This window comes from Mastigoproctus giganteus, chromosome 7 (assembly GCF_048544385.1).
Source record: "Mastigoproctus giganteus isolate SK-2022 chromosome 7, ASM4854438v1, whole genome shotgun sequence".
NCBI classification, from domain to species: domain Eukaryota; kingdom Metazoa; phylum Arthropoda; class Arachnida; order Uropygi; family Thelyphonidae; genus Mastigoproctus; species Mastigoproctus giganteus.
The window spans coordinates 151,423,363-151,448,584 of NC_143581.1; the positions used below are offsets into that span (position 1 = coordinate 151,423,363).

General features: G+C 34.9%; 1 protein-coding gene across 1 annotated transcript in view; it reads left to right on the forward strand.

Moving 5' to 3' along the window:
• ssp3 (SCAPER domain-containing protein short spindle 3) overlaps window positions 1–24,933 on the forward strand; it is a 408,421-nt gene extending 383,488 nt beyond the window's left edge. Inside the window, exons 23-29 of the mRNA XM_090377943.1 lie at window positions 1,215–1,447; window positions 4,176–4,322; window positions 4,473–4,710; window positions 11,912–12,061; window positions 13,178–13,369; window positions 16,925–16,979; window positions 24,823–24,933. Of these exons, the coding sequence (XP_090234069.1) occupies window positions 1,215–1,447; window positions 4,176–4,322; window positions 4,473–4,710; window positions 11,912–12,061; window positions 13,178–13,369; window positions 16,925–16,979; window positions 24,823–24,917 (1,110 nt within the window). The 3' untranslated portion in view covers window positions 24,918–24,933. The remainder of the gene's footprint in view (window positions 1–1,214; window positions 1,448–4,175; window positions 4,323–4,472; window positions 4,711–11,911; window positions 12,062–13,177; window positions 13,370–16,924; window positions 16,980–24,822) is intronic.
• Window positions 24,934–25,222: the final 289 nt, after the last annotated feature.

Sequence of the window (25,222 nt, forward strand, 5' to 3'; positions counted from 1 at the left end):
TCTGAATGAAAAGTTGTAGAGGGCTATGTTGAATTACATATTTTAAACCTACAGTCCATTAAATTTGAAGTAAAATTTGGAAAGCACCTAAATACAAAGTGTTTGCTGATAGTATATTATCTCATCTGTATCAGCCACTTTTGAAGAGTAAAAAATTTGTAAAAAATAAAATTTTGCATTTTATGTTTTCTTCAAAAATACTTCAAATTCAATGCAATTTATTTATTTATTGTACTAGACAGTCCCAGCAGTGGCGGATTACCCATTAAGGCAATGAGGCACGTGCCTAGGGGCTCCAGGCTTTGGGGGCCCCCAAGCCAAGACATTTCCTATAGTGTTCTAAAATAGATTAATGTTTTCAGTAAACATCATAAAAATCTTGATTAATTTAAGCGAAAATTTAAGCAAAAAATTCAAAAGTACAAAATTCCATTTATTTGCCACCTAACTTTTATTTATTTATTTTTTTTTATTATTAATTTTTGGGGGCCTCCCAAATATAATTTGCCTAGGGGCTCCAACTATCTTTAATCCGCCACTGAGTCCCAGCCAGCTTTCCTGGCATCCCTTCCACTATTACAATACTGTACAGATAATTACAGACTTATGGCACTAATACCCTCTCCATTATAAGGCATCGAAGCCCTACAGTTAGTGTTGTGTGAATTTGAAGTCCCTGCTACAAAAAGTAGCTAGTGAGAAATCTGTGAAAAAGTCTTTTTAATAAATGAAATATAATCCAGAAAGCTGAATTACACACTGTGGAAGTATTCCCATAAGTAAATTGCATTCAGAAGATGAACACAAACCTGTTGCAAGTGCATCATCTTCATAATCATTGAAATATGCTTAGTTAGACATTGACATTTCCAGTGGCCTTGTTGAGTACACCGACTTGAAAGACCAATCAGTGATGAAATGTACATCCTGAAGCACCTGTCCTTCTCGAATACTCTGACTTGATAATGTAATGATTCCATCCTTATCAATAAAATTTTCATTATATGAGTTCCTATTATGTGTATAATTTAAGCTTAGCCACATGAAAAAACTATCTAAATAAACTTAATTAAAATTTCAGTGAAATCAAGAATTTTCATATTCTTTGTACTTGGTATATATCACATCATTCAGAATGACAATGTCAAAAAATTAAACACATTTCAATTTACATTTATCATTTCATAGGTATTTGTTTATATTTCTTTTTTTAGATGTTCATCCCTGATAACTATACTCAACTGATAACAAGTGCCCCTGGTAATACTTCCATTGCTTTGCCAGTGGATGATGTAGCAGGAAGTTTGATGCAACTTTTGGGAACTATCTTATCATGCTTGTTAACAAGAGAGCCAGGGTTCACAGGAATTAAACATATGGTAATTGAGCAAACAGGCTCTACTGGCCAAAGAGAGGAATTTCATCAGAGGATACATGATGTTATTAGGTAAAAAAAATTAGTGCATGGATAACTAAATTTAAAGAAGCATACACAACACACAGTAGAATTCCTCTTAACCAAATCTGATGGAGAATTAGTATAAAGTGGGTTAAATTTGAAACAATAAAAACACTGAAAAACACAAAATATTTATTAAAATTATGCATATGAATGTATGTATGCATTTTTATGCATAACAAATAGATTTTTTTCTATCTATCTGTTTCTTTATATCTTCAGATCTCAATAGGTAGATAGTAATCAAGCTTCCATTGAAAACATTTCAAAAGAATAAAAACATTTTACTGTGATATTTCTTAACTCAGAATAATTTAGAAATTATTCAAAGTGATTTGTTATGTCACATAATAAAAAGAAATGGAAAGGAGTAAAAGTGCATTTGGTACCTTATTGGAAACCTTATTATGGTTAATATATCCCCATTTCTAAAGTACTTGTATACAAGCATAAATCTAAAGCTTTAAAACAATCATTTGCAACTTTTTTTTTTTTGTTTAGCTGAGAACATAAGCTTGTCTGAGGTGTAATCTCCATCTTATAATTAGAAAAACATCAATAGAATTAAAAGTTAGCCACTGTTCAACATAAACTTCTGGAAATTTTTTTTTTTTCCTCTCTTTTTTTCAAGACTCCTAACCCTTGGAGGTTAGGAGCTGGATACATGAATAATTCTTTATTACTCGAACCAAATTTCAGATTATATTTATTTTTAAAATTATACAAACAAAATTTAATAACTTTGATTGAAATATTACTTTAAAATGTTTAAAATATACCGAGTTAAAAGAACAAGAAGTAAAATCATAAAATCTGAAAATGCAGGAGCTTTTGGCATCTGTATGTTGTCTTTATCAACTAACATTTGCATGGGGGCATAACATTTGCATAGAAACTGCAAGGAAACAGTTTATATATTTAGTGCCCCCATGCATGAAAAAAATAAAAGTACATGGATAACATCAGATAAATGTGAAGAGAGGAAGGAAAAGGAAAGAAGTAATTTTCAACTGTCTCAAAGTTAACTTAACCTCACGTCACTCAGAAATTACCCTAAAGTGGAGTGGATATGGAAATATGGGATGTATTTGCATACCATCATTTCTTTTCAGAATTTGTCTAGTGCTGTGTATGTGGGTAGATTCCAACCAGGAACAGATCTTCAAATCTCGTGCACTATCAATAATTTGAAATTATTTGGTAGGAGGTAATGTACCTCCTGCTAATAGTGCATGACTATTGCTGATTGAAGTTTGTTATAATTAAACATTGTAAAATGGAGTTCTAACCTCTTTAATGCTTGTTGGTGATGAATAATAATGATAATTAATGCACAATGCTTCATTTAAGTATTAAATATCATTTTTATAATTTAAGTTCTCATTAGGTACAAAAGGTCATTCAGATGAAAACTGCAAAAGTTAAATAAAAGTTGCATTTCACAAGGAAACAATGGTTGTCAGTCTCCAATTTAGTCCTCCCCCTGTTACATTGAATACACTTCCTTCAATGCTGCACTGATGCCTGGATTCCTTGAGATAAATTTTGTGGTTGGTGTTGAAACTATTCATGCACAGTCATCCAGACCTCTTCATCTAACAAGAAGTGACATCCCCATAGGTTTTAGTCACCAGAGAGGGGAAAAAAAAAAAAAAAATAGGTGATAATCATATTGGAGAATAGGGTAATACCCCAAACTTTATCTCCTGTATCTGATTCACTGTAGAACAGACAGTGTTAAGATGGTTTCCATCATCTGCAGCCACACAGACCTGAGGACAGCAAACTACAGTGTTTCTTTCCAAGTGCTGGCTTTAATTTGTTCAGAAGCACATCACAGTATTTGTCACTCATTACTGTTTCTCCTCTCCTATACAGTAATATTATTTTATCTCTATTTTATACAGCAATACTTTCCCAGATGCTGTTTGATTATGGACTTCCTTCAGTTGGCCTATAAGATGCCATTGGGAACTTGCATGTTCCCTTTCTCATGTATAATAGTACACCCAGAATTCATCTACAGTCACTGTGTGTATTCTAAAGTGTTTCCTTTGCATCGTATTATACAAGATGCACAGAACATGCATTGATTTGTTGTATCTTCAATTCTGAAATGGGAAAAATCTATTGAGCACATACAATTTACAAAAGTGCAACTCCTCACTAATGATAGTATTCATTGACCCAACATTAATCCTGCACTTTTTTTCTGTGGCAAGTTCTTCTATAGTAATGTGGCAGTTTCCTCATATAAATTCTTTCACTTCCACTGTGATTCCTGGTGCCATGTGAGGTGTGTACCCTGGTAAGCACATCGCATGGACAATCCTATTCTTAAACTTATTCACGTACTTGCAGATTTGCCATTAACTTTGGCATGCTTTGCCTCTGGCAACATTCTGTGATAAATTTCAGCAGGTTTCATTTCTTCAGAAATTGTACTACAGGTTACAGACAGTTTTCAAGATTCTACCTTCTTGAAAATTATCTATTTTAAAAAAATGCCAGCAGATGGTGCCTGAGGATACTCAGTGTTTTAAACAGACCTTTGCTCAATAATCTTACACAAGATTATCATTAGTATCCTTGTAATGTGATTTTTGTGTTGGCTTTGCAGTTTTCATTTAAATCTTTGCATTTTATGGCCTTGCAAGGCTGTCCAGAGTTTTCTGCTTTTCAATGATTTTTTTTTTTTTTTTTTTTTTATCTCTAGCTATACAGTAAGCATTGGGATAGTTGATAGATTATCTCAGTATCTGAATAACGTTCGAGGTCCCATAGATCCAGTACCCGAGGTGGCAGATTTCCTGTTGAATTCTATGGCTTTCCTGACTGCATTGGCAAAACTGTTTTCCAATAGGTAAGGTTAAATTCCTCTGACCTGTGCAGTTACTCTGGAGTATAAACAGAAAATTTATTATTATTTTCTTTTAATATTGCATTTCTATTATTATTAGTATTCAAAATAAATAAGTTTCTTAAATCTAATTGCTATGAATTCTTCTTATAGCTATGATTCTGTGTTTGAACGTAAGAAAATAGATGATACAACACAATTAGTAGCCACTTTCAAGGTGACAGAACTTGTGAGTACTGTATCTTTGCTCTATGGTATGCTGCTACACAGTGGTGCTCCCTCCAGAGGAGATATTCAGCCGCCTCAATTGCCTGACCAAACTCTTTCAGTCACACTGGCAGCTCTCCGTATGTTAAATCATTTGGCAATTATGGATTTGCATGTGATTCAGGTAGTGAAATCACACACACTCTTTAGAACATTTTTTTTTTAATTATTTGTAAAATAATTTTTAAAAAAAGGATAAAAAAATTATCCTTTTATTAAAAATACAGAGTTCACTTAAAAAATTGTCAGTTTATAGTAGAGATTGAGCTTAACAGCAAAACATGTTTTTTATTACAATTTGTTTCTGTAAAATTGCATAATTGAAAAGTGATGACAACCACTATACCTCCTTCAGTAAAAGATTAACCTTTCAAGGACATATTGTAGCCATCAACTAGTCCCATCTGGAACAGTGAAGACTGCTTCATCCAACTGCAGTAAGCTCTAAGTCAGTTGTGTCCACCCTTTTGAGAAAAAGAAAAAGACCTGGGAGTAGTTGTACAGACAGGCTGCCAGAGCAGGTCATGGGGTATTATTGTCAATGATATACAGGAATTTTGCTAGTAGAGAAAAAGAGCTAAGTATCCCTTTGTGTAAGGTAATGGTCAGGCCACCATACCTTGAGTACTGTGTACAGGTCTGGAGGCCTCATTTCAGGAAGGATGTAGAGTTGCTTGAGCGAGTACAGAGAAGGACAACATGATTGGTGAGGGGAGTGAAGGGGTCCTCTCTTACCAAGAAAGGCTTAAGTTCTGCAAATTGCAGCATCTGGAGACTAGGCACCTGTGAGGTGAATAAGGCCTTGAATGGGTTAACAGGCTCAATTCTGATGAGATTATTCCTCTTGCTCAGATTGCAAACCTGAGGGGTCATAAATTCAAATTGAGGTAAGAGTTATAGAATGGATGCTTGGAAATTTGCCTTTAGCCAGCAGGTAGTTGATTGCTGGAACAAACTTCCATCTGTTGTTGTGGAAATTGATAGCTTAAATAAATTCAAGGAAGGAATGGATGTGTGAAATGTTTTTATTTTATTTTTTGGCTGATGCTACATTGTTATTGTTATTTGGTTTTTTTAGGAGCATTAGCAACTAAGACCATATTGCTCCGGGAATATGCGGTGGTCATTCCATGACCTTTCTGCATCCTCCGTATTTGGTGGTGACGGGCTCGAACCCCGGTCTAATCAAGAAGCGTATGCTACGCACTGCTGCTCCTTCCCACCTGGCTACGGAGGCGCCTCTGATGCTACATAAAGCTTGCTTTCTGTACAGGGGCCATATTCAAAGTTAGATTTGTTTCGCGGGCCACACTGAGTGATTCGAGAAAAATTACATTTTCTATATCTTGTTACACGTAAAAGGAAAATTTCTATTTTCATGTTACCTTTTTTTTATTTTCAGACTATATATAAAAAAAAAAATGAAAATTCCCAACACTTTTATGTGCAACAAATCTATGTCAGTGATTTATTTTTTAGATTTTATGAAAATTATAAAAATATGACTGACTTGTTTTTAAAAAAAAAATACCTTTTGCTTTTAAATGCCCACTTTAGAAAATTTGCAACCTGAAAAGGATTGCAGCTTTTCAGTATTAAGGTGGAATAAATAAATATAATGATACACCTAAAATTGAAAATTTTTTAAGTACAGTACACAATGACATTTAATGAAATGATTGAGGCTGGATATTTTTAGATAATTGTTCAAATTTTGGTTGAAAATTTGCAATTCTCAATACGTAATGAAGATGATCATCTATTATTCTGTTTCTTTTTAAATATTTATTTCATTTCTTGCATGAAAAAATTTGCTCACAAACATGCATTGATCCGAACAAAGTAGCCATTTCCATGGCCGAATGGACCACAGGTTGGACGTCACGACTGAACATTATGTACAATCAGTACTTTCTCCTTTGTTTCATACTGGACTAATCGGTTCTCGAGATACAACCTTGCAAAGTTATTCTTTTGCTAAAAGGAGGTATAGTAACTATCCCAAAAACTTTGGTGTTAGATACTATTTGAGATATGCATCAGTGCATGTAGCAGTAACCAAATAATTATTCCTTTTTATGATAGCTGTGTTATAGTGGCTGCTTATGAACCTGATAGTGCCCTTAATTTTAAAAAAGATTAGGTTACTGAAAGCTCGAGCGAAGCCTTTGGCCAAGATGTTTAATTTGTTATTAGACACTTTCCTTCATGAGAATCTAGCTCTGATAGAGAGTGTGTCATGTTTTGTTTTATTTTTATTGATGTTTTGTTATTTATCCTCCACTAATATTTTTATTCTAAAATTACAGTAGAGTCCTGATTATCCAAGCTAATGTGGACTGAGGGAACCTCAGATAATCAAAAACTCGGATAACACGGAAAATTTTATAAATTATTATTAAATAAACTCGATTTTAATACATTAACATGATGATGTATACTCTATTTTCAGGTTAGACCTACTTATTGAACATAATGACTTTTAAATTATAAAATAAAACACTTAATTTTTTTTATTTACAACTGTTTTATTACAAAATTTAAAAAAAAAATAATACATGTATAAAAATTACAAGTCATAGACAAGAAAAATGTACACTTACAGTCGTTAGCACTACACCTTAATATCATATAAAAATTCCTTAATGGGTTTCTGTTTGAAAGAAGCTGTTATATTTTGTAGGTGCTTAAGTAACAAAACAACAGCAGGCATGTTATCCTCCTGCTGTACAATATAACGTAAAGCTGACTCAATAGCATTTACCTTCCGTGTGTGTCTTTTTTTTTTTTTGTAGTTTCTTCAGTCATTTCCAGCTGTTCATCAGGTTTATTCACTTTAATATCCTCTGTAGTAAGAATGTCTGAAACAGGAAGGTTATTGGCTAGTTCTAAAATGGTTTTCTCACATTTTCCATCTTGTTCTCGTTGGCATCATTTTGGGAGCATAAAATATTTTTCTTTATTTTTATAAGGGTAGTTGTTTTAACATCATTCCATGCTTCTGCCAACCTGTAAAAAAACATCCTTGATGTTTATTTTTTTTAAATTGTCAACAACACTGGTCTCTGTTTTAAGAGATGTTGCCTATAGTTGTGTTTCAAAGTCACCAAAAACTAGTTCACTTTCATCTGGATGGGATGGAGCATTGTCTAAAATTAAAAGTGCTTTATGGGGAAGTTTCTTTTTGTTCAAATATTTTTTGTGCTAGGAACAAATTCTTTATGAAACTATGTTTTAAACAAACTTGAATCCATCCATGCATTTTTTTGATTTGTGTAGCTAATGGGCAAACATTTTACATTTTATAAAACTCAGGGGTTCTTTGACTTTCCAATGAGAGTTAGTTTAAGTTTATGAATATGCCAGTACCATCATTCTCTCCATGATCGTTTATAACCAGGAACTGATTTTTCTTTTTTTAGCTGCAAGTGTATTGGATGGGAGCATTTTTATTTTATAATTCAGGCCCATTTTGTCATAATTATAAATTTAAATTTTCTTCTTGAATAATTTTTGCTAATGTTGCTATTTCCTCTGTACTAGCTGATAATTCTTCCCCAGTGAAGTTCAGATTTCTAACTCCAAATCTTTTTTCCCAATGATCCAACCAACCAATACTTGTGGTAAATTTGGTCCAGAAATCTAGCTTCCTTTGTCATCTGAAGTATCACAAAAAAAAGAGCTTCAGAAGTTTGTTCATATACAGATGCTCTTTGCAAACACCATTTTTCAATTTCTACTCTCTTTCTCCTCCAGTCTCATACAGTCACACTTCACCAACACCTGTCACTAGCCACTTTTTTTTTTCCTCCTTGATCAAAGCATTTGATTGCATTCAACTTCATATCTAAAGACACAACAATATGCTCCCATTTTCCACTCATAGTGCTTACACTAACCCTAATAGCATAGATGAAACATGAGAAATTAGAAAATTAGAGAATAACATTTTAAAATCTTTTTTATTTAATCTTTAAAATTAGAGAATAAAAAGTAATGAAACCAAGAAGCATAAAAGATCAGCACAGCTCAACAGGAACCTCAGTTAATTGGGGCTGTACTGTACTTATAATCTTTCTAAAGTAATGGAGAAAACTATTAACTGTTATCAATTATGTTAATCAGCTAGAGCTTGCAGTGCTTACCTCAAAATCTATTAAAAAAATTAACTCATAAGTGAAAAGTCTTTTCACCTCTTATGAGTTCACTTTTTTAATACAGGTTTTGAATGAGTACTCTTGCCATAGGCTATTGCTAAACAATTTAATAATTAACTGTTATCTCCTAAACTACCTTGAAACTTTCCATCTGATCAATGATTGCCGGTATGGATTCCATCAGTGAATCCACTGGTGATATACTGGCTTATGTTACCTTATGTTACCTTTTCCACTTATGGAAAAGTTTGGTGAAACTCAAGCAGTTGACTCTTGACATTTGAAATGCTTTTGATCATTTTTGGCATAAAGGTCTTCAAAATAAGCTTCCATCTTATGGTTTGCCAAATTGTTTTTTATAATTGGGTATCCAGTTTTTCCTCTGACTGCTCGCTGTCGTCAAACTTCTCCACTAATGCTAGTGTTCCCGAAGGTTCAGTTCTTTCTCCCACTCTTTTCCTCTTGACCTTCTTCCATTGACTAGAAATCTTATCTAGTTTTGCTGATGACAGCATATTGCATTCCACTACCAATTCCCTAAATGCTGATCTCTAAGTAATTCTCCAATGGGGATTACCCTAACTTCTGATCTCTCTTGGCATAAGCACATTACAAATATTGCTTCCTCTGCATCTAAAAAATTGATTGGGTTTTCTCTCAGCATTACTTTTTTTCCAAACAGCTGTTCACTGTGCACAAATCACAAATCTGGCCTACCATGGAATATTGTTCCCACATCTGGAGCGGCTCCTCCAAAACCTCTCTCAGGCTTCTAGATTCCATTCAAAAGAGGGCAGTTAGGTTAATTAATGACTCATCTCTAACAGAGTCTCTTTCTCACAGATCTTCTGTTTCTGCTACATGCCTTTTCTATAGATACTCTATCAGCACTGTTCTTCTGAATTGGCATCTATAATTCATGCTCTTTCTTCTAAAGCAGTCCGAACACATGCCGCAACCAGTCAGCATCCTTTTACTGTCCTATTTCAAACTCACAAAACCAACTTCTCTTCTTCCTCATTTATTCCTTTAGCTTCCATTTTCTGGGACACTCTCCCTTCATACGTATTTCCGAAAATTAGAATCTACAGAAATTCATGCCTAATATCAACAAATATTTTCTCTCATCTTCTCAACCCATGTATTGTACTGAATACTATAGGTTCAAATACCTCTTGTGCTTGGGGGTTTCAAAAGAAAAAAAAAACCATTAAAACAGATTGCCACTTTTCTGCCCATTTCTAGAGCCTTTACAGGTCATTCTGAAGGTGTGCTGCTTGGCAGTGTTCATTAATCACTTTCCTACTTTTGATATGATCTGCAAATTTTGCTTTCTTATATCAGAACTCTTTATGTCTCCTCATCAATGTTACTTAAGTAAAATCATAAATAACAGCAGTTCCAGAACCAATTTTTTAGGGGACCCCACCACTACCTGAAGAATGACCATTAATCATAATTCTCTGATTCCTCTTCTACAGCCATCCTACAATCCACTCAAAGATCCACCGATACCAACATATTTCAGTTTATACAGTAATGTCTTGTGCAGGATAGAGTGAAAATCTTTGCTAAAATCCAAATAAAATATCAAAATGATTTCCTACATCCAACTTGTGTGACCCTGTCAAAACAGTCAACCAAATTAGTTAAATGTGATTTCTTCTTTAAAAAACCATGTGTTTTCTACCTTGATGGTCCCTATATTGCATTCTTAATCATCACCTCCATGATTTTCCCTACCACCAAAATCAGACCAACTTCTCTGTCATTAACAGCTTCACTCTTAGAACTGCCTTTATGCACAGGTGAAATATTAGCCGTTTTCTTCAATCCATAGTAATCCCCCACTATGGGGGATTACTGTGGATTAACCTGAATGGTTCAATGCACATTTTCATTGCCCTCCTCAAAATTACTAAGTACTGTATATGAGATCAATCCAAGAAGCCATACTCCTTTAGGTTCACAAGGTTTTACAGTCTTCTATAATTTCAGCATCACTAATTACATATGGCTCAACTTCACTTATGCAGTTTCTCCCCTCTGTGAAAAGTCTTTCCAGTACCAAATTCCTTCAAGTTAAACTATGTTTAAAATACCCACTGCTGAGAAGCAAGACTCATGTTGATATTAACTTTTCATTCATGACCTCAGGAATTAACCTCCTTAGTGTGTGCATGTACACAGAGTTATAAGTCCTTTCTTACTTTTAAAAGAAGTGGTGGTACACACCTGACAGGTGCCTTCCCCCCCCCCCATTTATAGAACAAAATTTGGTGTGTTTTTAAAGTTTACATGGATTAGCTTTCCTTAAAAGAATGCAATATTTATTATATGGATATTTTTTAATAAAAAATAAATTTTTGAAAACTAGTGTTTCTCATCACTTATTTTTAAAAAATAAAAAAATATAAAATTCTTATGAAAGTCAAAAAATACAGACGACTGAAATCTATTATTCTGATCCATTTTCCTGTAAAAAAAAGACCCTTTTAACATTTCATATGCTTTACAATAGTAAAGCACGTGAAATGGTAAATGTGCATGTGTGCATATATATTTATGCTTATTATATGTATAAATACTTTTAGAAGTATTTAAATTTAGGTGAAAAAAATGTATTTACCTATTATATACAATTCTATACTTCAATTTTTGTATTTTATTTCAGATATGGTGCACTTCAGTATTGCTAATTACATATGGCTCAACTTCACTTACACAGTTTCTCCTCTCTGAAGTGTGATAAAACACTTCAGAGCATGACATGATTCCTACTTAACTGTTTCACATAAAGTAGAGTTTGTCTTAAATAATTATTTTGTCTTTCCACATCTTTACTATGCAAAAACAATAAAAACTATTGTATATTCTGTGATTGCCGCATCATTCCTTTTTATAATGAATGCAGAAGCTAATTTGTTTATTGAAGTGAAAAACTTCTTAGCCCCCCCTACCTCATGGTCAAATTGTAGAGTAATTTTTTTATTATTTAAAAAAATTCTGCATATGCAACTTATAATTTTTGAGGTATTAAGTTGCACAGAAGGAAAAGTCTAATAACCGTCTGATTTGTGTATGTGTGCACAGATATAAAAATTCAAAAAAGTATATATTTAAGCTATCCTATATTATGCCTATATTCAAAGAATATTTTTCTTTCAGAATGTCTTGGGAGATGAAGGTTTATCTCTTCAGCTGCGGCACATTGCCAGCTATCTTTTGTGGTATTGTAATCATTGGACCAGCGATGATCTGTTGCATGAAGTGATCCTTCTTGTGGGTTATTTTACCATTTTAAGTCCTGATAATCAGGTAAAGGTTATTTCTAATTATTTTTGTGAAGCAAGAGTAACTAGGTAAAGAAGTCTGTGCACTCTGGATTCATTCTGTATATGTTATTACGTTGCACAGAGCGAAACAGAAAGTAAAATAAAATAAATTACAGGTTTACTGTTAAATTCATACAGTACAAAAATGCTTTCGGTTATTAAGGTAATCTTCATCAGCTGAACTGAAAGTTTAGGAATGTAGAACATAAGAGCATGTAGTGCCAGTCATGTACAGTAAACTGCATGATGTAACGACTAACTGTTTGATGTTGAAGCCTGTGGTTGTGATGTATGCAAATGTTGCCAACGTTTGTCAGTCATGAGAATGGTTGTCTCAATAATAGGGTGGACACGACATCCACTGCTTCTGTTGACCGAAGTATTAGAGCACGTGATGTGCAACGACTCCAACCAGCCACGGCATTGGTAATGGCAGGACTGATCGATAACCATGACATCGCGGCGTGGCTCTTTCATGTTCTGAGATACATTTGCCGAGCCTTCGCCCAGTTTCTCCAACATAGCAACCAGGGCAGTCACGGCAAGAAATGCAGTAGACTAGTCCACTTCTTGCTATGTCGGAGAAACTGGGAGAAGGCTCGGCAAAGTGCACTATCACTTAAAGATACTTGGGAGCACTGTGAAACCTCATGTTACAAATAATTCTTGAAAAGTATATTCATTTATGCTACTTATTTAATTAATAAAATAAGTGAAGAGGAAAGGTTTAATATACTGTACCATTAAAAATAAAAAGTTAGAGAATATATGGACCATCTAAAAACAGCTCAGGAATATTTAATATCCGTAGACTTAAAAAATAGAATTTTCTTTTCAGTAATTTAATTGAATGAATATAAATATTTGTTATTTGCGTTTTAGGCAGTGTTAATTCCAGTGACTGTGACTTTAAGTTCCACATTCTTATTTGTACATTTTAACAGAATGACTTTCTTTAGGAAAGTTAGTTGCCAAAAATCTACACTCCATTATTAGGTACTAATAGTACTAAAAATTGTGTGATTTAGATTAAAACTTCATATTTAGTTTTTTATCATAAATTATCCTTTTAAATGGTTTTACTATTTTATTATTACAGGCATTCATTCAAGCAGGACAGCGGCCAACTGTATTGCAGCAGTTATGTTCCTTACCATTCCAGTACTTCAGTGACCCACACCTGACCAACATTTTATTTCCTACTCTGATTGCTTGTTGTCATAATGATCCACATAATAAGGCCATACTGGAACAAGAAATGAGTCCAGAGCTTCTAGCTAACTATATAGAGGTAAAGCATATACAAGGTGTTTTTAAAAGCTCTTGTCAAATGCTGGGGGGCATATTCTACTTAGAATAGGGATTTAAAAAGTTCACACATGAGTAAGTCCAAAATGCTTCTCTTTGACATTACAGTAATACATAAGATGACAGCTAAATTTGAATCATGTGCATTTCTTGACACCACTGTACATCCATGCGGATTCTGGAATGAATTGATCTACTCCTGGGAGAGACAACTGTTCTCAAAGTGAGCAGCCCGTGTTCTGTTCATCAGTTGTCCTGAAGTAACCTTTAAGTGAATCAGTATTCCTGTTGTTATTTTCTCGACATTTCTCTCTTTGCTTCGTGGACATGTGGATTAGAGGCTAAAGAATTAGTGTTTTGGATTCAATAGACTAATTCTTGCTTTTGTTTAATTTCTTTACTATTTTGTAAATTAATTTTGATAAAAGGTACTTTCTGTGATATTTTTTTGTAAATATAACAATGGTTGTTACGTGATCTACACTGAATACTTCCTCTGAAGATATTGCGGCTCAGACACAAATAGCCTTGGCGATTCCCACGTGAGTAATGACTTAATTGCTCGTATAGCCTATGGCATATATTCAAAGGTTTGTCTAGTTCTAATTGTAGCTAAACTGATAATTTCTTTTCTTTGTTAGTAGTATAAAGAGGGTACCCATCTCAAGTTAAAAATTGGTACATTATTAGAAGAATTTAAGGCACTGAAGAAATGAATGTTTCCCCAACAGACAAATATAAACTGGGAGCTTGTTAGGGACTCAAGATTCTAGTAACCTGCCAATGATTCACCCCAGAACAGAATAATCAAATACAAACTGCTCTGATTCAAAGGGATAGTTCTCTTGGGAAATGGGTAACACTCTTTGTAATACAAGTGCAAGAATGAATGATGTCACCAACAGAGTGTCAGATTTTAAGGGGGATAAAGAATTATTGTTATCCGAATTGCCTAAGTGTCCATTTTTCTGAGATAGCTGGAGGCAAAGATATAATGATAGCGGGAGTAATCTACAGACTAAAATACTCTTAGGATTATGATGAAAGCCTTTACATGCAAATGAAATAGGGTAGCAAGAGCAGATGATTTCAATTTGTTCCCCTAATTGATTAGAGCAAGCAAGAGTGAAACTCACCATAGGGAACAAAATTTTTAAATCAATTATATGACTGTTATTTGTATCAGCATGTTAGGGAAGGGGTAAGAATATTCTAGACCTGATGGTCAGCAGTCAAGTCACTAAGGGAGTTAGGCAGGCTAAGGCCAATTATGGTCTTCAACTAAGGACACAGATTTTTTGAGTCACACTGGTCCACTAGATATGAATTGATGAACCTGTTCAGGTTACTGATAAACTGAATAAATATTTTGCATATATATTCACATATGAAGTAATTTATAGGAACGGAGTACCTAATTCTAACTAGGAGCTGAATTATTTCATGATAACTGAGAACAAATTAGAAGAGAATTGTTGGAGTTATAAGTAAATAAACTTTTAGCTATAATTATGAGTGCATCCTTGGATTCAGGAGAGGTCTATACAGACTACAAATATCTTCCTATTCACAAAGGAGGTTCAAATGGGAAAAATGAATAATTACAAACCTGTAAGCTTAACTTCTGTGGCAATTGCAGCATGGATTCATTAAGGGGAGGTGTCTGACCAATCTGGTTAGCTATTATGACACAGTAAGGAAGGAACTGGATGCAAAATATGATTTTGACATTATATACTTAGATTTCTGTAAAGCTTTTGATTCTGTTCCACGTGAATGACGTATGCATAAATTGGAGCTGTGTGGCATTAGTGGCAAGTCACTGCCATAGAAAAGAGATAGTTGAGTGGCAGAGACAAAGCAGTTCTTAATGGAATAATATTATTATTGGAGTCCCTCGGGGTTCGGTGCTAGGCCCTTGCTGTATTCAGTATGTATTAATGATATTGAGGAAGGCATATCAAGTTCAATGTTTTAAGTTTGCTGATGATACAAATGTTGGAAAGGTGGTCAATGACAGTATTCAGGGTTTGTTATTCTAATATCATCAGTGCTCTGTCAAGGGCAGGTCCAGACAAATTCAACAACCATTTCTCCCTATCCTCAGAATCTATCATAGTTTTTCTGAATGTCCCTTTGGGCATCTTCCCCTTCATCACATGCTCAGTTATTTCAGTCAAACAAAGGAGTGACAGTATGGCAATGTTATTGTAATAAATAAATATAAAAAAAGTCCAGCTCAACTGTGAGCTGTCTTCAATTTTGCAGACCATGGCAGTTACCAGAGCATCCAAAATCATCTCAGCAGTTTAGGATATCTAGAAAACCAGCCTAATAAAGTTTATCCAGATAGAGCTCTGTGAGTCTACTGCTGAAGCAACAGACTTGCAGAGCATTACATCTAGGATTTTACACAAAAAAACAGATGCAGAACTGAAACTAATTGTCATTCGTTGGCATAACGGAGACAACAAACTATGCAAAGGAAACTACTTTAATAATTAATACCAACCTACAAAACCTCTTATCACAGCAATAACAGATGAGTGGAGGAGAGAGAGACTACAGTGATGCTGAGACCATGAATAGCTGAAGTACTGTTGAATTTGCATTACAAAATGACAGTGACTCCCTCAGTACTGCAAAAGATCATGTGCATACCATCAGACATCACTCTTTTCCCAAGCATTGAGGGACACAGGCTGCTGCTGCATATTACATGGCCTCCAAAGTCAATGGACATTCCTTAAAAAAATGTATGGAAAGTCTCAACTAGCACCTAGTTACAGAATCCCATGTCTTCCAACCACATCAAAACTAGCATACCATCTGTTTTAAAACCTTCCAGATGCTAGTGGAACTGTGTCTCAATATGCTCAGCTGTCATTAGTGCCCATTTTTTGTACTAAGAAAGAGGTTCTGATATTTTTACCCAATATGCATGAATGTTAATGCATAATGAGAACAAAGCTGCGATTAGTCCAGCTTTAGCATTTCTGTTATGACTTGATTGATTACAATTTCTTAAATAATACTTCACTTCCTCACACTAGCTCTGTGTCATTAATTTCATAGCGAATGGCATCAGCTGAATTGTAGCTGACACGTATCCAAGTTCAAGTGTGAAAAGTATTTTAGAACTCCGTCTGCATATAAGAAGCACTGAAAATTGTACTAACATCCTTTTATATTTTATATCAACAGGTTCAAACTTCCTATCTTCCAAGAAAAGGCACCTCGATAGGCAGGAGCAGCAGCGCGTAGCACACGCTTCTTGATTAGATCTGGGTTCGAGCCCGTGAGCCATCAAATATGGAGGATGCGGAAAGGTCGGGGAATGACCATCGCATATCCCCGGCACACTAAGCAATATGGCCTTAGTTTTAGTTGCTAATGCTCCTAAAAACCAAATAACAACAACTTCCAAAAAAATAGTTTTTGCTTTATTCTGATCACTAGCATCAGCTTTTAATTGACAAATTTTTATATGACTGAAAAAAATAAATGCTTAGGAATATTATTTTTATATTTTTGACAGGCTCATCTATTAGATCTTCACCAAGCAAGTCTTATATCAAGTCGTGTTAAGAAAGGTAAATATGTCAATTGTTGTTCATATGCCTTGCAAATTTCAGGTTACTTTGATTAAATTTATTTTTGTTACTGTTATTGAATTTTATAGAAATGAGAGGGACTCATTTCATTGTTTATTAAGAACAGTGCAATAATTTCATATTTGTCAAAAATCTCTCTCTTGCTGCAGCCATGGATTTACAAATAGTGTGTTTTATTTACCTTTCATTAATGAGTTGTCTAAATGCATGTGGGTTTTCGAAAGGGGAGGACTCTGTGGTGGAGTGATTTCTTCATGAAAATTTTATACATAAATATGGTACTTTTAAATATTAATTTCTTATTTTGGTTTGATTTCCCAGTATCAGAGTCAAATTATTTTAAAAACCAAATCAGAATAAAGAAAGGAAAGTTCTTAAAAAAAATAAACTCCCTCTTATTTTTTTTTTGAAATGATATTGTCTATATATATATTTATGTATCACTTAATTTGATTTCTTAAGTTTCAACTTTTATGTTGCCAAAATTAAACAAATGGCCAACAGACATACCTTCCTCCAATTTTCAAAACTATTTTTCTGCTGCCATCTATTAAAAATTGTGTCTGCTATCAGTAAGAAACAGAGATAGTAGCATTTAATGGGCAAATTTCAGGACAGCTGATGTATATACGGACATGTTATTTGAAATGAACATGAAAAATGTATATCTACATATGTACTCTTGAAAAGGTTATGATGTTATCCCACCTAAGAAATTTATCTGCTCTACAGTATGGGTCATCTTTTTTTGCCCCTGGCAGATGTATCCTGGTTCTATTCCACCTATCCTTCTTGAACAATATATTTCCCATTTTTCTGACAACAGAGCCACCAACATTAACCGATTGCTGTTTATGTTGTGTTGATACAGAGATTTGTGCTCTGTCATTAAGTTGGGCAGCTGAGAGCTTGATGCATCCCCTATTTTAATTGCTTTGATGGCATCTACCTCTTTAAACTCATAAATGCCCATCACAACACTGATTCTGCACGAAATTGTGGGAGTACTGTATTTCCACAGTACTCCCAGTACTTCATGCCCATTGCTTTGCTGCTCTAGTCTGGGACATGATTTCCGTTTACAATTTAATTAACAATGCTACACTAAGCTAATCGGTTCCTAAATGCAGTGATACATCTTGCACTATAGAGTTTTATGCCACACCATTATAATAGCAGTTTTAAATTAGTTATATCCTTACTAAAAAGTAAACTTTCTTGGCTAAAAACAAAAATATATGCCTAATAGGTAATTAGAACTATCGAGCTACTTATTTATCAAAATTGAACCCTACTAATTCGCTGCAATACTAGTTACAACTATATTCACACCAAAACAGTTAGCATATGAAGTTTGATTATTTAATTTTACAGAAATGACAAGAATACTGTTCTCACTGAAAATAATGTAAAATTCAAGTTCATAGCTCTAATAGTTATTTTTTTAAAAAAATTAATCTGGCTCTCTTTCAGTGGAGTGCCTTGTAAAGGACTAGCTATTCTAAGCTGTCTTCATAAGCTCCCTTGCTCACCATGGGAGCATGAAATGAGAAGTTTCAAGCAAAATAAATAATGGTTAGGCACTGTCATGAGGGCTCTTCCGTAGCCAGGTGGGCAGGAGCAGCAGTGTGTAGCACATGCTTCTTGATTAGACCGGGGTTCGAGCCCATGACCACCAAATACGGTGGATGCGATAAGGTCAAGGAATGACCACTGCATATCCCCAGAGCAATATGGCCTTAGTTGCTAATGCTCCTAAAAACCAAATAACAGCAACAACTGTCATGAGAAGAAGTAAACAATAAAACATATACAGTCTATTCTGGTTAACTGGGACTAGTGCATTTTGGCCCGATTAAGCGGCTGCCCCAGTTATCTGAAGTTTCACGTAAATAGTTAAAAATACAGTGTACCCTCCCCTTTACAATTGGTTCACTGTACAATCAAATCACATTACGACGAACTCAACATAGTAAAGTACCGTTCACTAAATGATGTGCAGTAAGCGCTGGTCATTGTGATCACGTTTGTGAATTGAATTTTAATTCTATTAAGCAGCAATTCTAATTAGAGAAAATAGGAGGAATATTATCCACAGGCTATAAAAGCAAACATATATTAAGCACAAATTTACCCTTTATTACCTTACCAATTAAAAAATTAAATGATATGTGAAAATTGGAATAATTAATACGTACTGTAATATGTACTATATAATATCGGTGTAAATACACCATAGTTAACCCATAGATTTGAGCTACGATTGTAGCGTAGAAGGCATCGTTTTAATTGTATCTCATAATGTGGTTGCCTTCACAACAAGATAGCTACTATTGAATTACTTCAAATAAATAACGCTTCTCTAGTAGAGAAGACTACTGTTATCTCTCATAATGTGGATATAACTTCGCAACTGAGATGGCTTGTTGTATCACCTGGGTACCTGCCCGCCCACTGATGACGAAGCCAAACAGCTTCGAAACGATCGTTTGGGTGGTGGTACCACTGAAAATAAATAACAGTAGTCTTCTCTACTAGAGAAGCGTTATTTATTTGAAGTAATTCAATAGTAGCTATCTTGTTGTGAAGGCAACCACATTATGAGATACAATTAAAACGATGCCGTCTACACTACAATCGTAGCTCAAATCTATGGGTTAACTATGGTGTATTTACACCGATATTATATAGTTAATTATCAAAACCCATAAGGATTATGCCTAGTGCATTTAATTTTCCAAATGTAATATGTACATATGAACTAGTTGACATTTGTGGGTGGGGGTTAAACTTTAAAACAGTAAAAAGATAAGCAATCAATAACAAAGAACACGGCACACACAAATTGCAAGTAACACAATATGTGCAAGTGAGAACGTAGGAATGAAGAGAAGATCTGAAAATTAATTTTTTTATATAATTGAAGATTTCATGGAAGTGTAAACACATTTCACTATAATAACCCACAGAATTCCAACTGTCGGTATTATCGCAAATTCAGTAAGATCGAGTTTGCTCTCCGTTTATGATAGACTTCACTAACAGAAAAGACCAATAAACAGGTGACTGCTAATTGTTTTTATTGTTTTATGGGTGTGACCTCCAGAATTTCAACCGAACCACGTGGTACCATCAGAGACAATCGTAGGGTAATCTCCAGTGCTGCGGCATGCTGTCCAAATTAAGCGAGTAAACCCTGAATATTTTCTCGATTGGTTTCTGTTTTTTAAGATTTGCCCCGATTAACCGGTGGCCTAAATAACCGGAATCCACGGTATATGGTTGCCTCCAGCAAACTGAAGCTAGCTGAACAGCCAGACCACGCCACAATTGTGTTCCCACTGGCTTCTTTCCAAGGTACTACTACAACCAACCAAAATAGTGATTATTTTTGACCGTGTTTTCCTGCATAGTAACAGCAGATAGATGGTATTATTTCCAAAAATTTATTATAGTATTACTTGAAGGTAGTGAGTTTCTCTGAAAGGGTGATCCTCAAGGGTATTTAGATACCCTTGGGGGTTGACTCAAACCCTCTGTACCTAATGGACAGTTACACATGTAAACATAAACAACCATTTTTCAGCCCATCTGCAGTTAGATTAGCATACCATGATTGTTATCCATCGTGCCACTTTATGCATAAATCGGTATCATTGAAAACAGTAAGGGGCACAACACAGAAGCCTGTGTGACCACCATGCATGATGACAATGTAATGGTAGCCGGGACCTGGATGCATTTCACCCAGTGAATATCCCATTTCCTTGGCCCTAAATCCATGAGCAGTGGTCATTATTAAACACTATCTTCCCTATTTTGGAGAAAAATAGGATAAATTCATCTCTTTATCCATGGTAGCAGCTTGCTCCCTGTGCTCCAATTTGTACAGTAGTCATTCATGTGGCACAGTAACAAAACCCTCACTAAAATCTAAATATATGATGTCAAAATTATTTTTTGTATCCAGCTCCTTTGTGACTACTTCAGTAATTAATCAGATTAGTAAGACAAATTTGCTCTTTAACAGATCCATGCTGTGATTGCCATATAACTGAATTCCCCTCAAGAAGATAATCTTGCATTACTTCTGTGACCTCTGGCACAGAAGTCAAGCTTATCGATCCATAATTACTTATTTCACCCTCAGATTCTCCTTTGTGCATATAAGAGATATTTGCACATTTCTAGTTTGTAGAGATCACCACTGAATCCTATGATGCTAACATAATTATGGCTAATTATTTGCTTACCTCTTTTGCTACTGCTTGTAATATAACTGAATAGATTCCCCAACCCATGTGCCTTATTTACTTTTAGCTTCAGTAACTTCTCTTCCAGCTTACTTTCCAAAATGGCAATACTTCTGGTATTTTCATGTGTAAATGTAGATGCAATATATTTATTGAGATTGTTGATGGAGTATAAGCTATATAACTACGCAGTTAATCCTATCGCAGCATGATGGTGCCAGGGGTTTACAAATATGTGTATTCTATGGTATGAAGATTTCTCGGGCCACACACCTTGTGTTTAATGACTCCCCCCCCAAAAAGTATCTGGGCCTGGTAGTCATTCTGCTGACCTACCCTCCTTTAAGGAAACTCTTTGTCTAGTAATGCACATACCTCTCAGCATAATGAGACACAAAGCACCATTCTGCTGGAAAAAAATTCAGGTCCAGTGATATTCCAAAACATGACATGCCATCCCAACCTTGTAACATCTGTTCTTCTATTGTGGTGGGTGGGTAAGATGACTAGTAGTGTACCTGTGATCATACCTATTGACATGACCTGAAAATCTGAAGCAAGCTTTGTGAGGCTAGGTAATCCTCTCAAGGAGTACATACACTTAACTCATTCAATATAATTGCAGGACATTGATTATGGTCATCTTCTAACATGATCACCCCCATGTTTTAGCAACTGGCTGTTCCTCCCCACTTGGTGGCACATGTCTCATGGTGAGAACCAGTAAATGTGATTGCTGCAATTCATGGAATGCAATCTATACTGAGTACTTGATCAACGTGAGCAAGGGACATAATGTGACAAACTTTTAAAAAAGTGATGGTTGTTGGGTACTGGATGAAGGGTGGCAGTGTTGCGGGGACTGTGAATCACGTGTCGGCTGTTCACGGAGTGCTGTTGTTAAGATATTGCAAGAGGGGATAAAGAGTGGACAGAACTGCAGTTGCCAGGTCAATGGTGAATGTAGGTTGAAATGGCTGACCATGGATTTAACCAGGGACAACCAAGATCACAATCCAACAAACCCTCCTTCCGCATGGGCTTGCTGGGTTGGCACCCAGTTAAGAAACCAATGATTACAACCACCCATCGCCAGTGATGCCTAAAATTTGCATCTGAACAGTGTGACTGAACCATTGACAACTGTAAAAAAGTTGACTTTTCCAATGAATCACATTTCCTGCTATGGCATATGGATGTTAGATGAAGGGTATGGCAAAAAACTGCAGAGAGAGAGAATTTCAAGCCCTCATATCCCTAGACTGCACAGGTGTGTTCCAGCAGGATATGAATTCCATAGAATATATCTGTGGACTTGTGGATCTTGCACCACAGACTACTGCAGATCTACAGGCCTTACAGAGTCCATGCCTCACCATGGGACAGTGGTGAGGATATATCCACTATTTGGTAAGTAGTCAATGTTTTGACTGGACAGTATAAATGCTCTGAAATTTCCAGCTCTTTAGAAGCCCTCCTGGTTGATTTCTTTTGAATTAATGCTTGTGCAATTAACGTTTTATTTTCAAGGGTGATGACATGTGATTGACTGGCTACTCGTTGATGCATTAACAGTAGACTCTGTCTGGTTGAATTTCTCTTGAAGTCTGTAGATGGATAGCCTGCTTAAGGGTGTTGAACACTTCACACCACTTTGTCCAGACAAATTCTATTCTCAGTTCAGAATTGTTTCAGTACTCAGTTGTCAAATTGTCAACCATAGTTGTCTCTGTATACCAACCTAAAAATAAAATAGGCTGTAATAAAGCACAATTTTTTAGGGATACAGAATGCAATACATATGAATAAAGTTTGACATAGAAGAACAGCTCATAGCCTGGTGCAAGCAGTTGCTGATGCTCTTCCTGTTCATATGAGTAGAAGTGAGATGTCCTGCCATTACAAGGGGGAATTATAAACTTAGAACTAAATTAAAGTTTAAAAGATGCCACAAAGAAAGACAGAACCATGCACCAACTTTAATTTTGTCAAGGTTGAGTGGGTTGCAGATGGCAAGAGACTTGATGTATTACAATTTTGAACACTTGTAGGAAGTATTATTTACTGCAGTAATATTATATACAAGCAAAGCTCTATATAATGAGGGGAATAAGAAAAGCGGTCATTATATCATTATAACTTTATATCAATCGTTCATAAAATCAACAACAAAACAAGTAAAAAGCTTGAAAATTTAATGTAATGCTACTAATACAATATAGTATAATATATACTACAATATTAAACAAGAAAATTATGATTCTAGATTTTGCATTGACTGTCTATAGAGTGCAGCTAGGTTACAATTAAATTGCAAATTTCACTACATACCTAACAAGAAAATTGTTTCATACTTTAAAATAATCTGTCAAAACATGCTGTTTTAATGGTAGAGTATGTTTTAAAAGAGAATTATGAAGGTGCTCGATATTAGTTATTTCACTTTTGCAGTTTAGGCTGCGCTTGGGGGGGGGGGGAATCAACATACAAGTTCTAATCCTTGATGAGCACCTTTCACTGGAACTTCTTATTCAACCACAGTAGTTCCTCTTCATTCGTGCATATCCTGAAACATTCAATGTCCACATCCATTTCTGTGTAATCTTTGAAGCTTAAGTTTTCCTGTAAGTTTAGGTGAGGATGCACGTGTTCAAATATTTCTTCCCCATCACCAGACTGTTCTTCACAATTAATAGAGGATGTGAAGAATGCAAAACTTTACACATTGCAGCATGTTTGAAGCAGTTGCTGATCACTTTTTCATCAACTTCATCCCATACTGAAACACATTGCCTGCAAGGAGCCAAAATTGCACCAAAAAAAAAAAAAAAAAGTAAACTGCAGCCATTATCAATCCACTGCCGAATGGAAGCCTCCAACAATTCATGTTGAGGGAAATGGACCGTAATCTGCCACGCTTGTCCAGTGCAGGTTGGCAGATTGCCCATATTTAGCAGTAGGGGCTTGAACTGGTCTACTCAAAGAATGCATGCTCATGACCACTAAGCTACAGCGGCACATAGGTGAACTAATTTGCAAATTCAACAATAGTATGAGTGACGACCAAAGACTTAATTCCAGATTAAAGCATTACCTTTTAAACGTAGGACATTTAAACACTCTAAAAAGTTACTGCAGTTGACAATAAGGATCAAATCCAGACATTTACACACAGCTGAAAAGTGGTGGTTTTGTATTGTGGAATACAAAATAATTATGAGGAGCTAAAAGTTTATGAAACACCTTTACTAAATTAGTTGGCTTTTCATCTGGTAAAAACAGGCACCTACAGAATATTCATAAATCAGACTATGAATAACCAACCAGATTTTCTTCCCTAATATAACATGTATGTTTCTATATTCCCTAAGGAATATAGAAACTATCTAGAGCATAGAATAATAATTTATTTGTTTTCACTGCAAACAGAAACTCATAACATTCAACTGTGGAAAGCCATTCATTATTTAGAGTATTGCTATTGGATGTGAAAAATGGTTTGTGGACAGTACTAATTCTATTTCTCATTTAGTTAATTATTTTTATAAATATTTCTTTTCCAAAACCAGGAGTTAAAGATAACCAAGATGCTCGCTGGATTCTTACTACAAGATTTCCTAAGGATCGATGGACAGCTGCAAAACAGTTCTTCTCAACTAGTTAAATATACCTTGTTCTTCAGAAAAACTAGCTGTGGATATTTAGTAATTGGGTCATGTAAATGAAATAATTTAACAGTTGAAGCCTTGTTACTAATTAGTTTTCCATTGTATATAAGCAGAATGACTTACATATTTGATAAACATACCTTCTTATTCTGTAATAAGAATAAAAGGTAAGGTAAACAAATTGTAAATTTGTTCATACTAGTACTAGCTGCTGCAATATGTTTTTGTAACTGATGATAGGGTTAGTTCTGTGTATATATCAATTACAAATTAAAGGTTTAAAATTTTAATTTTTGTGCAT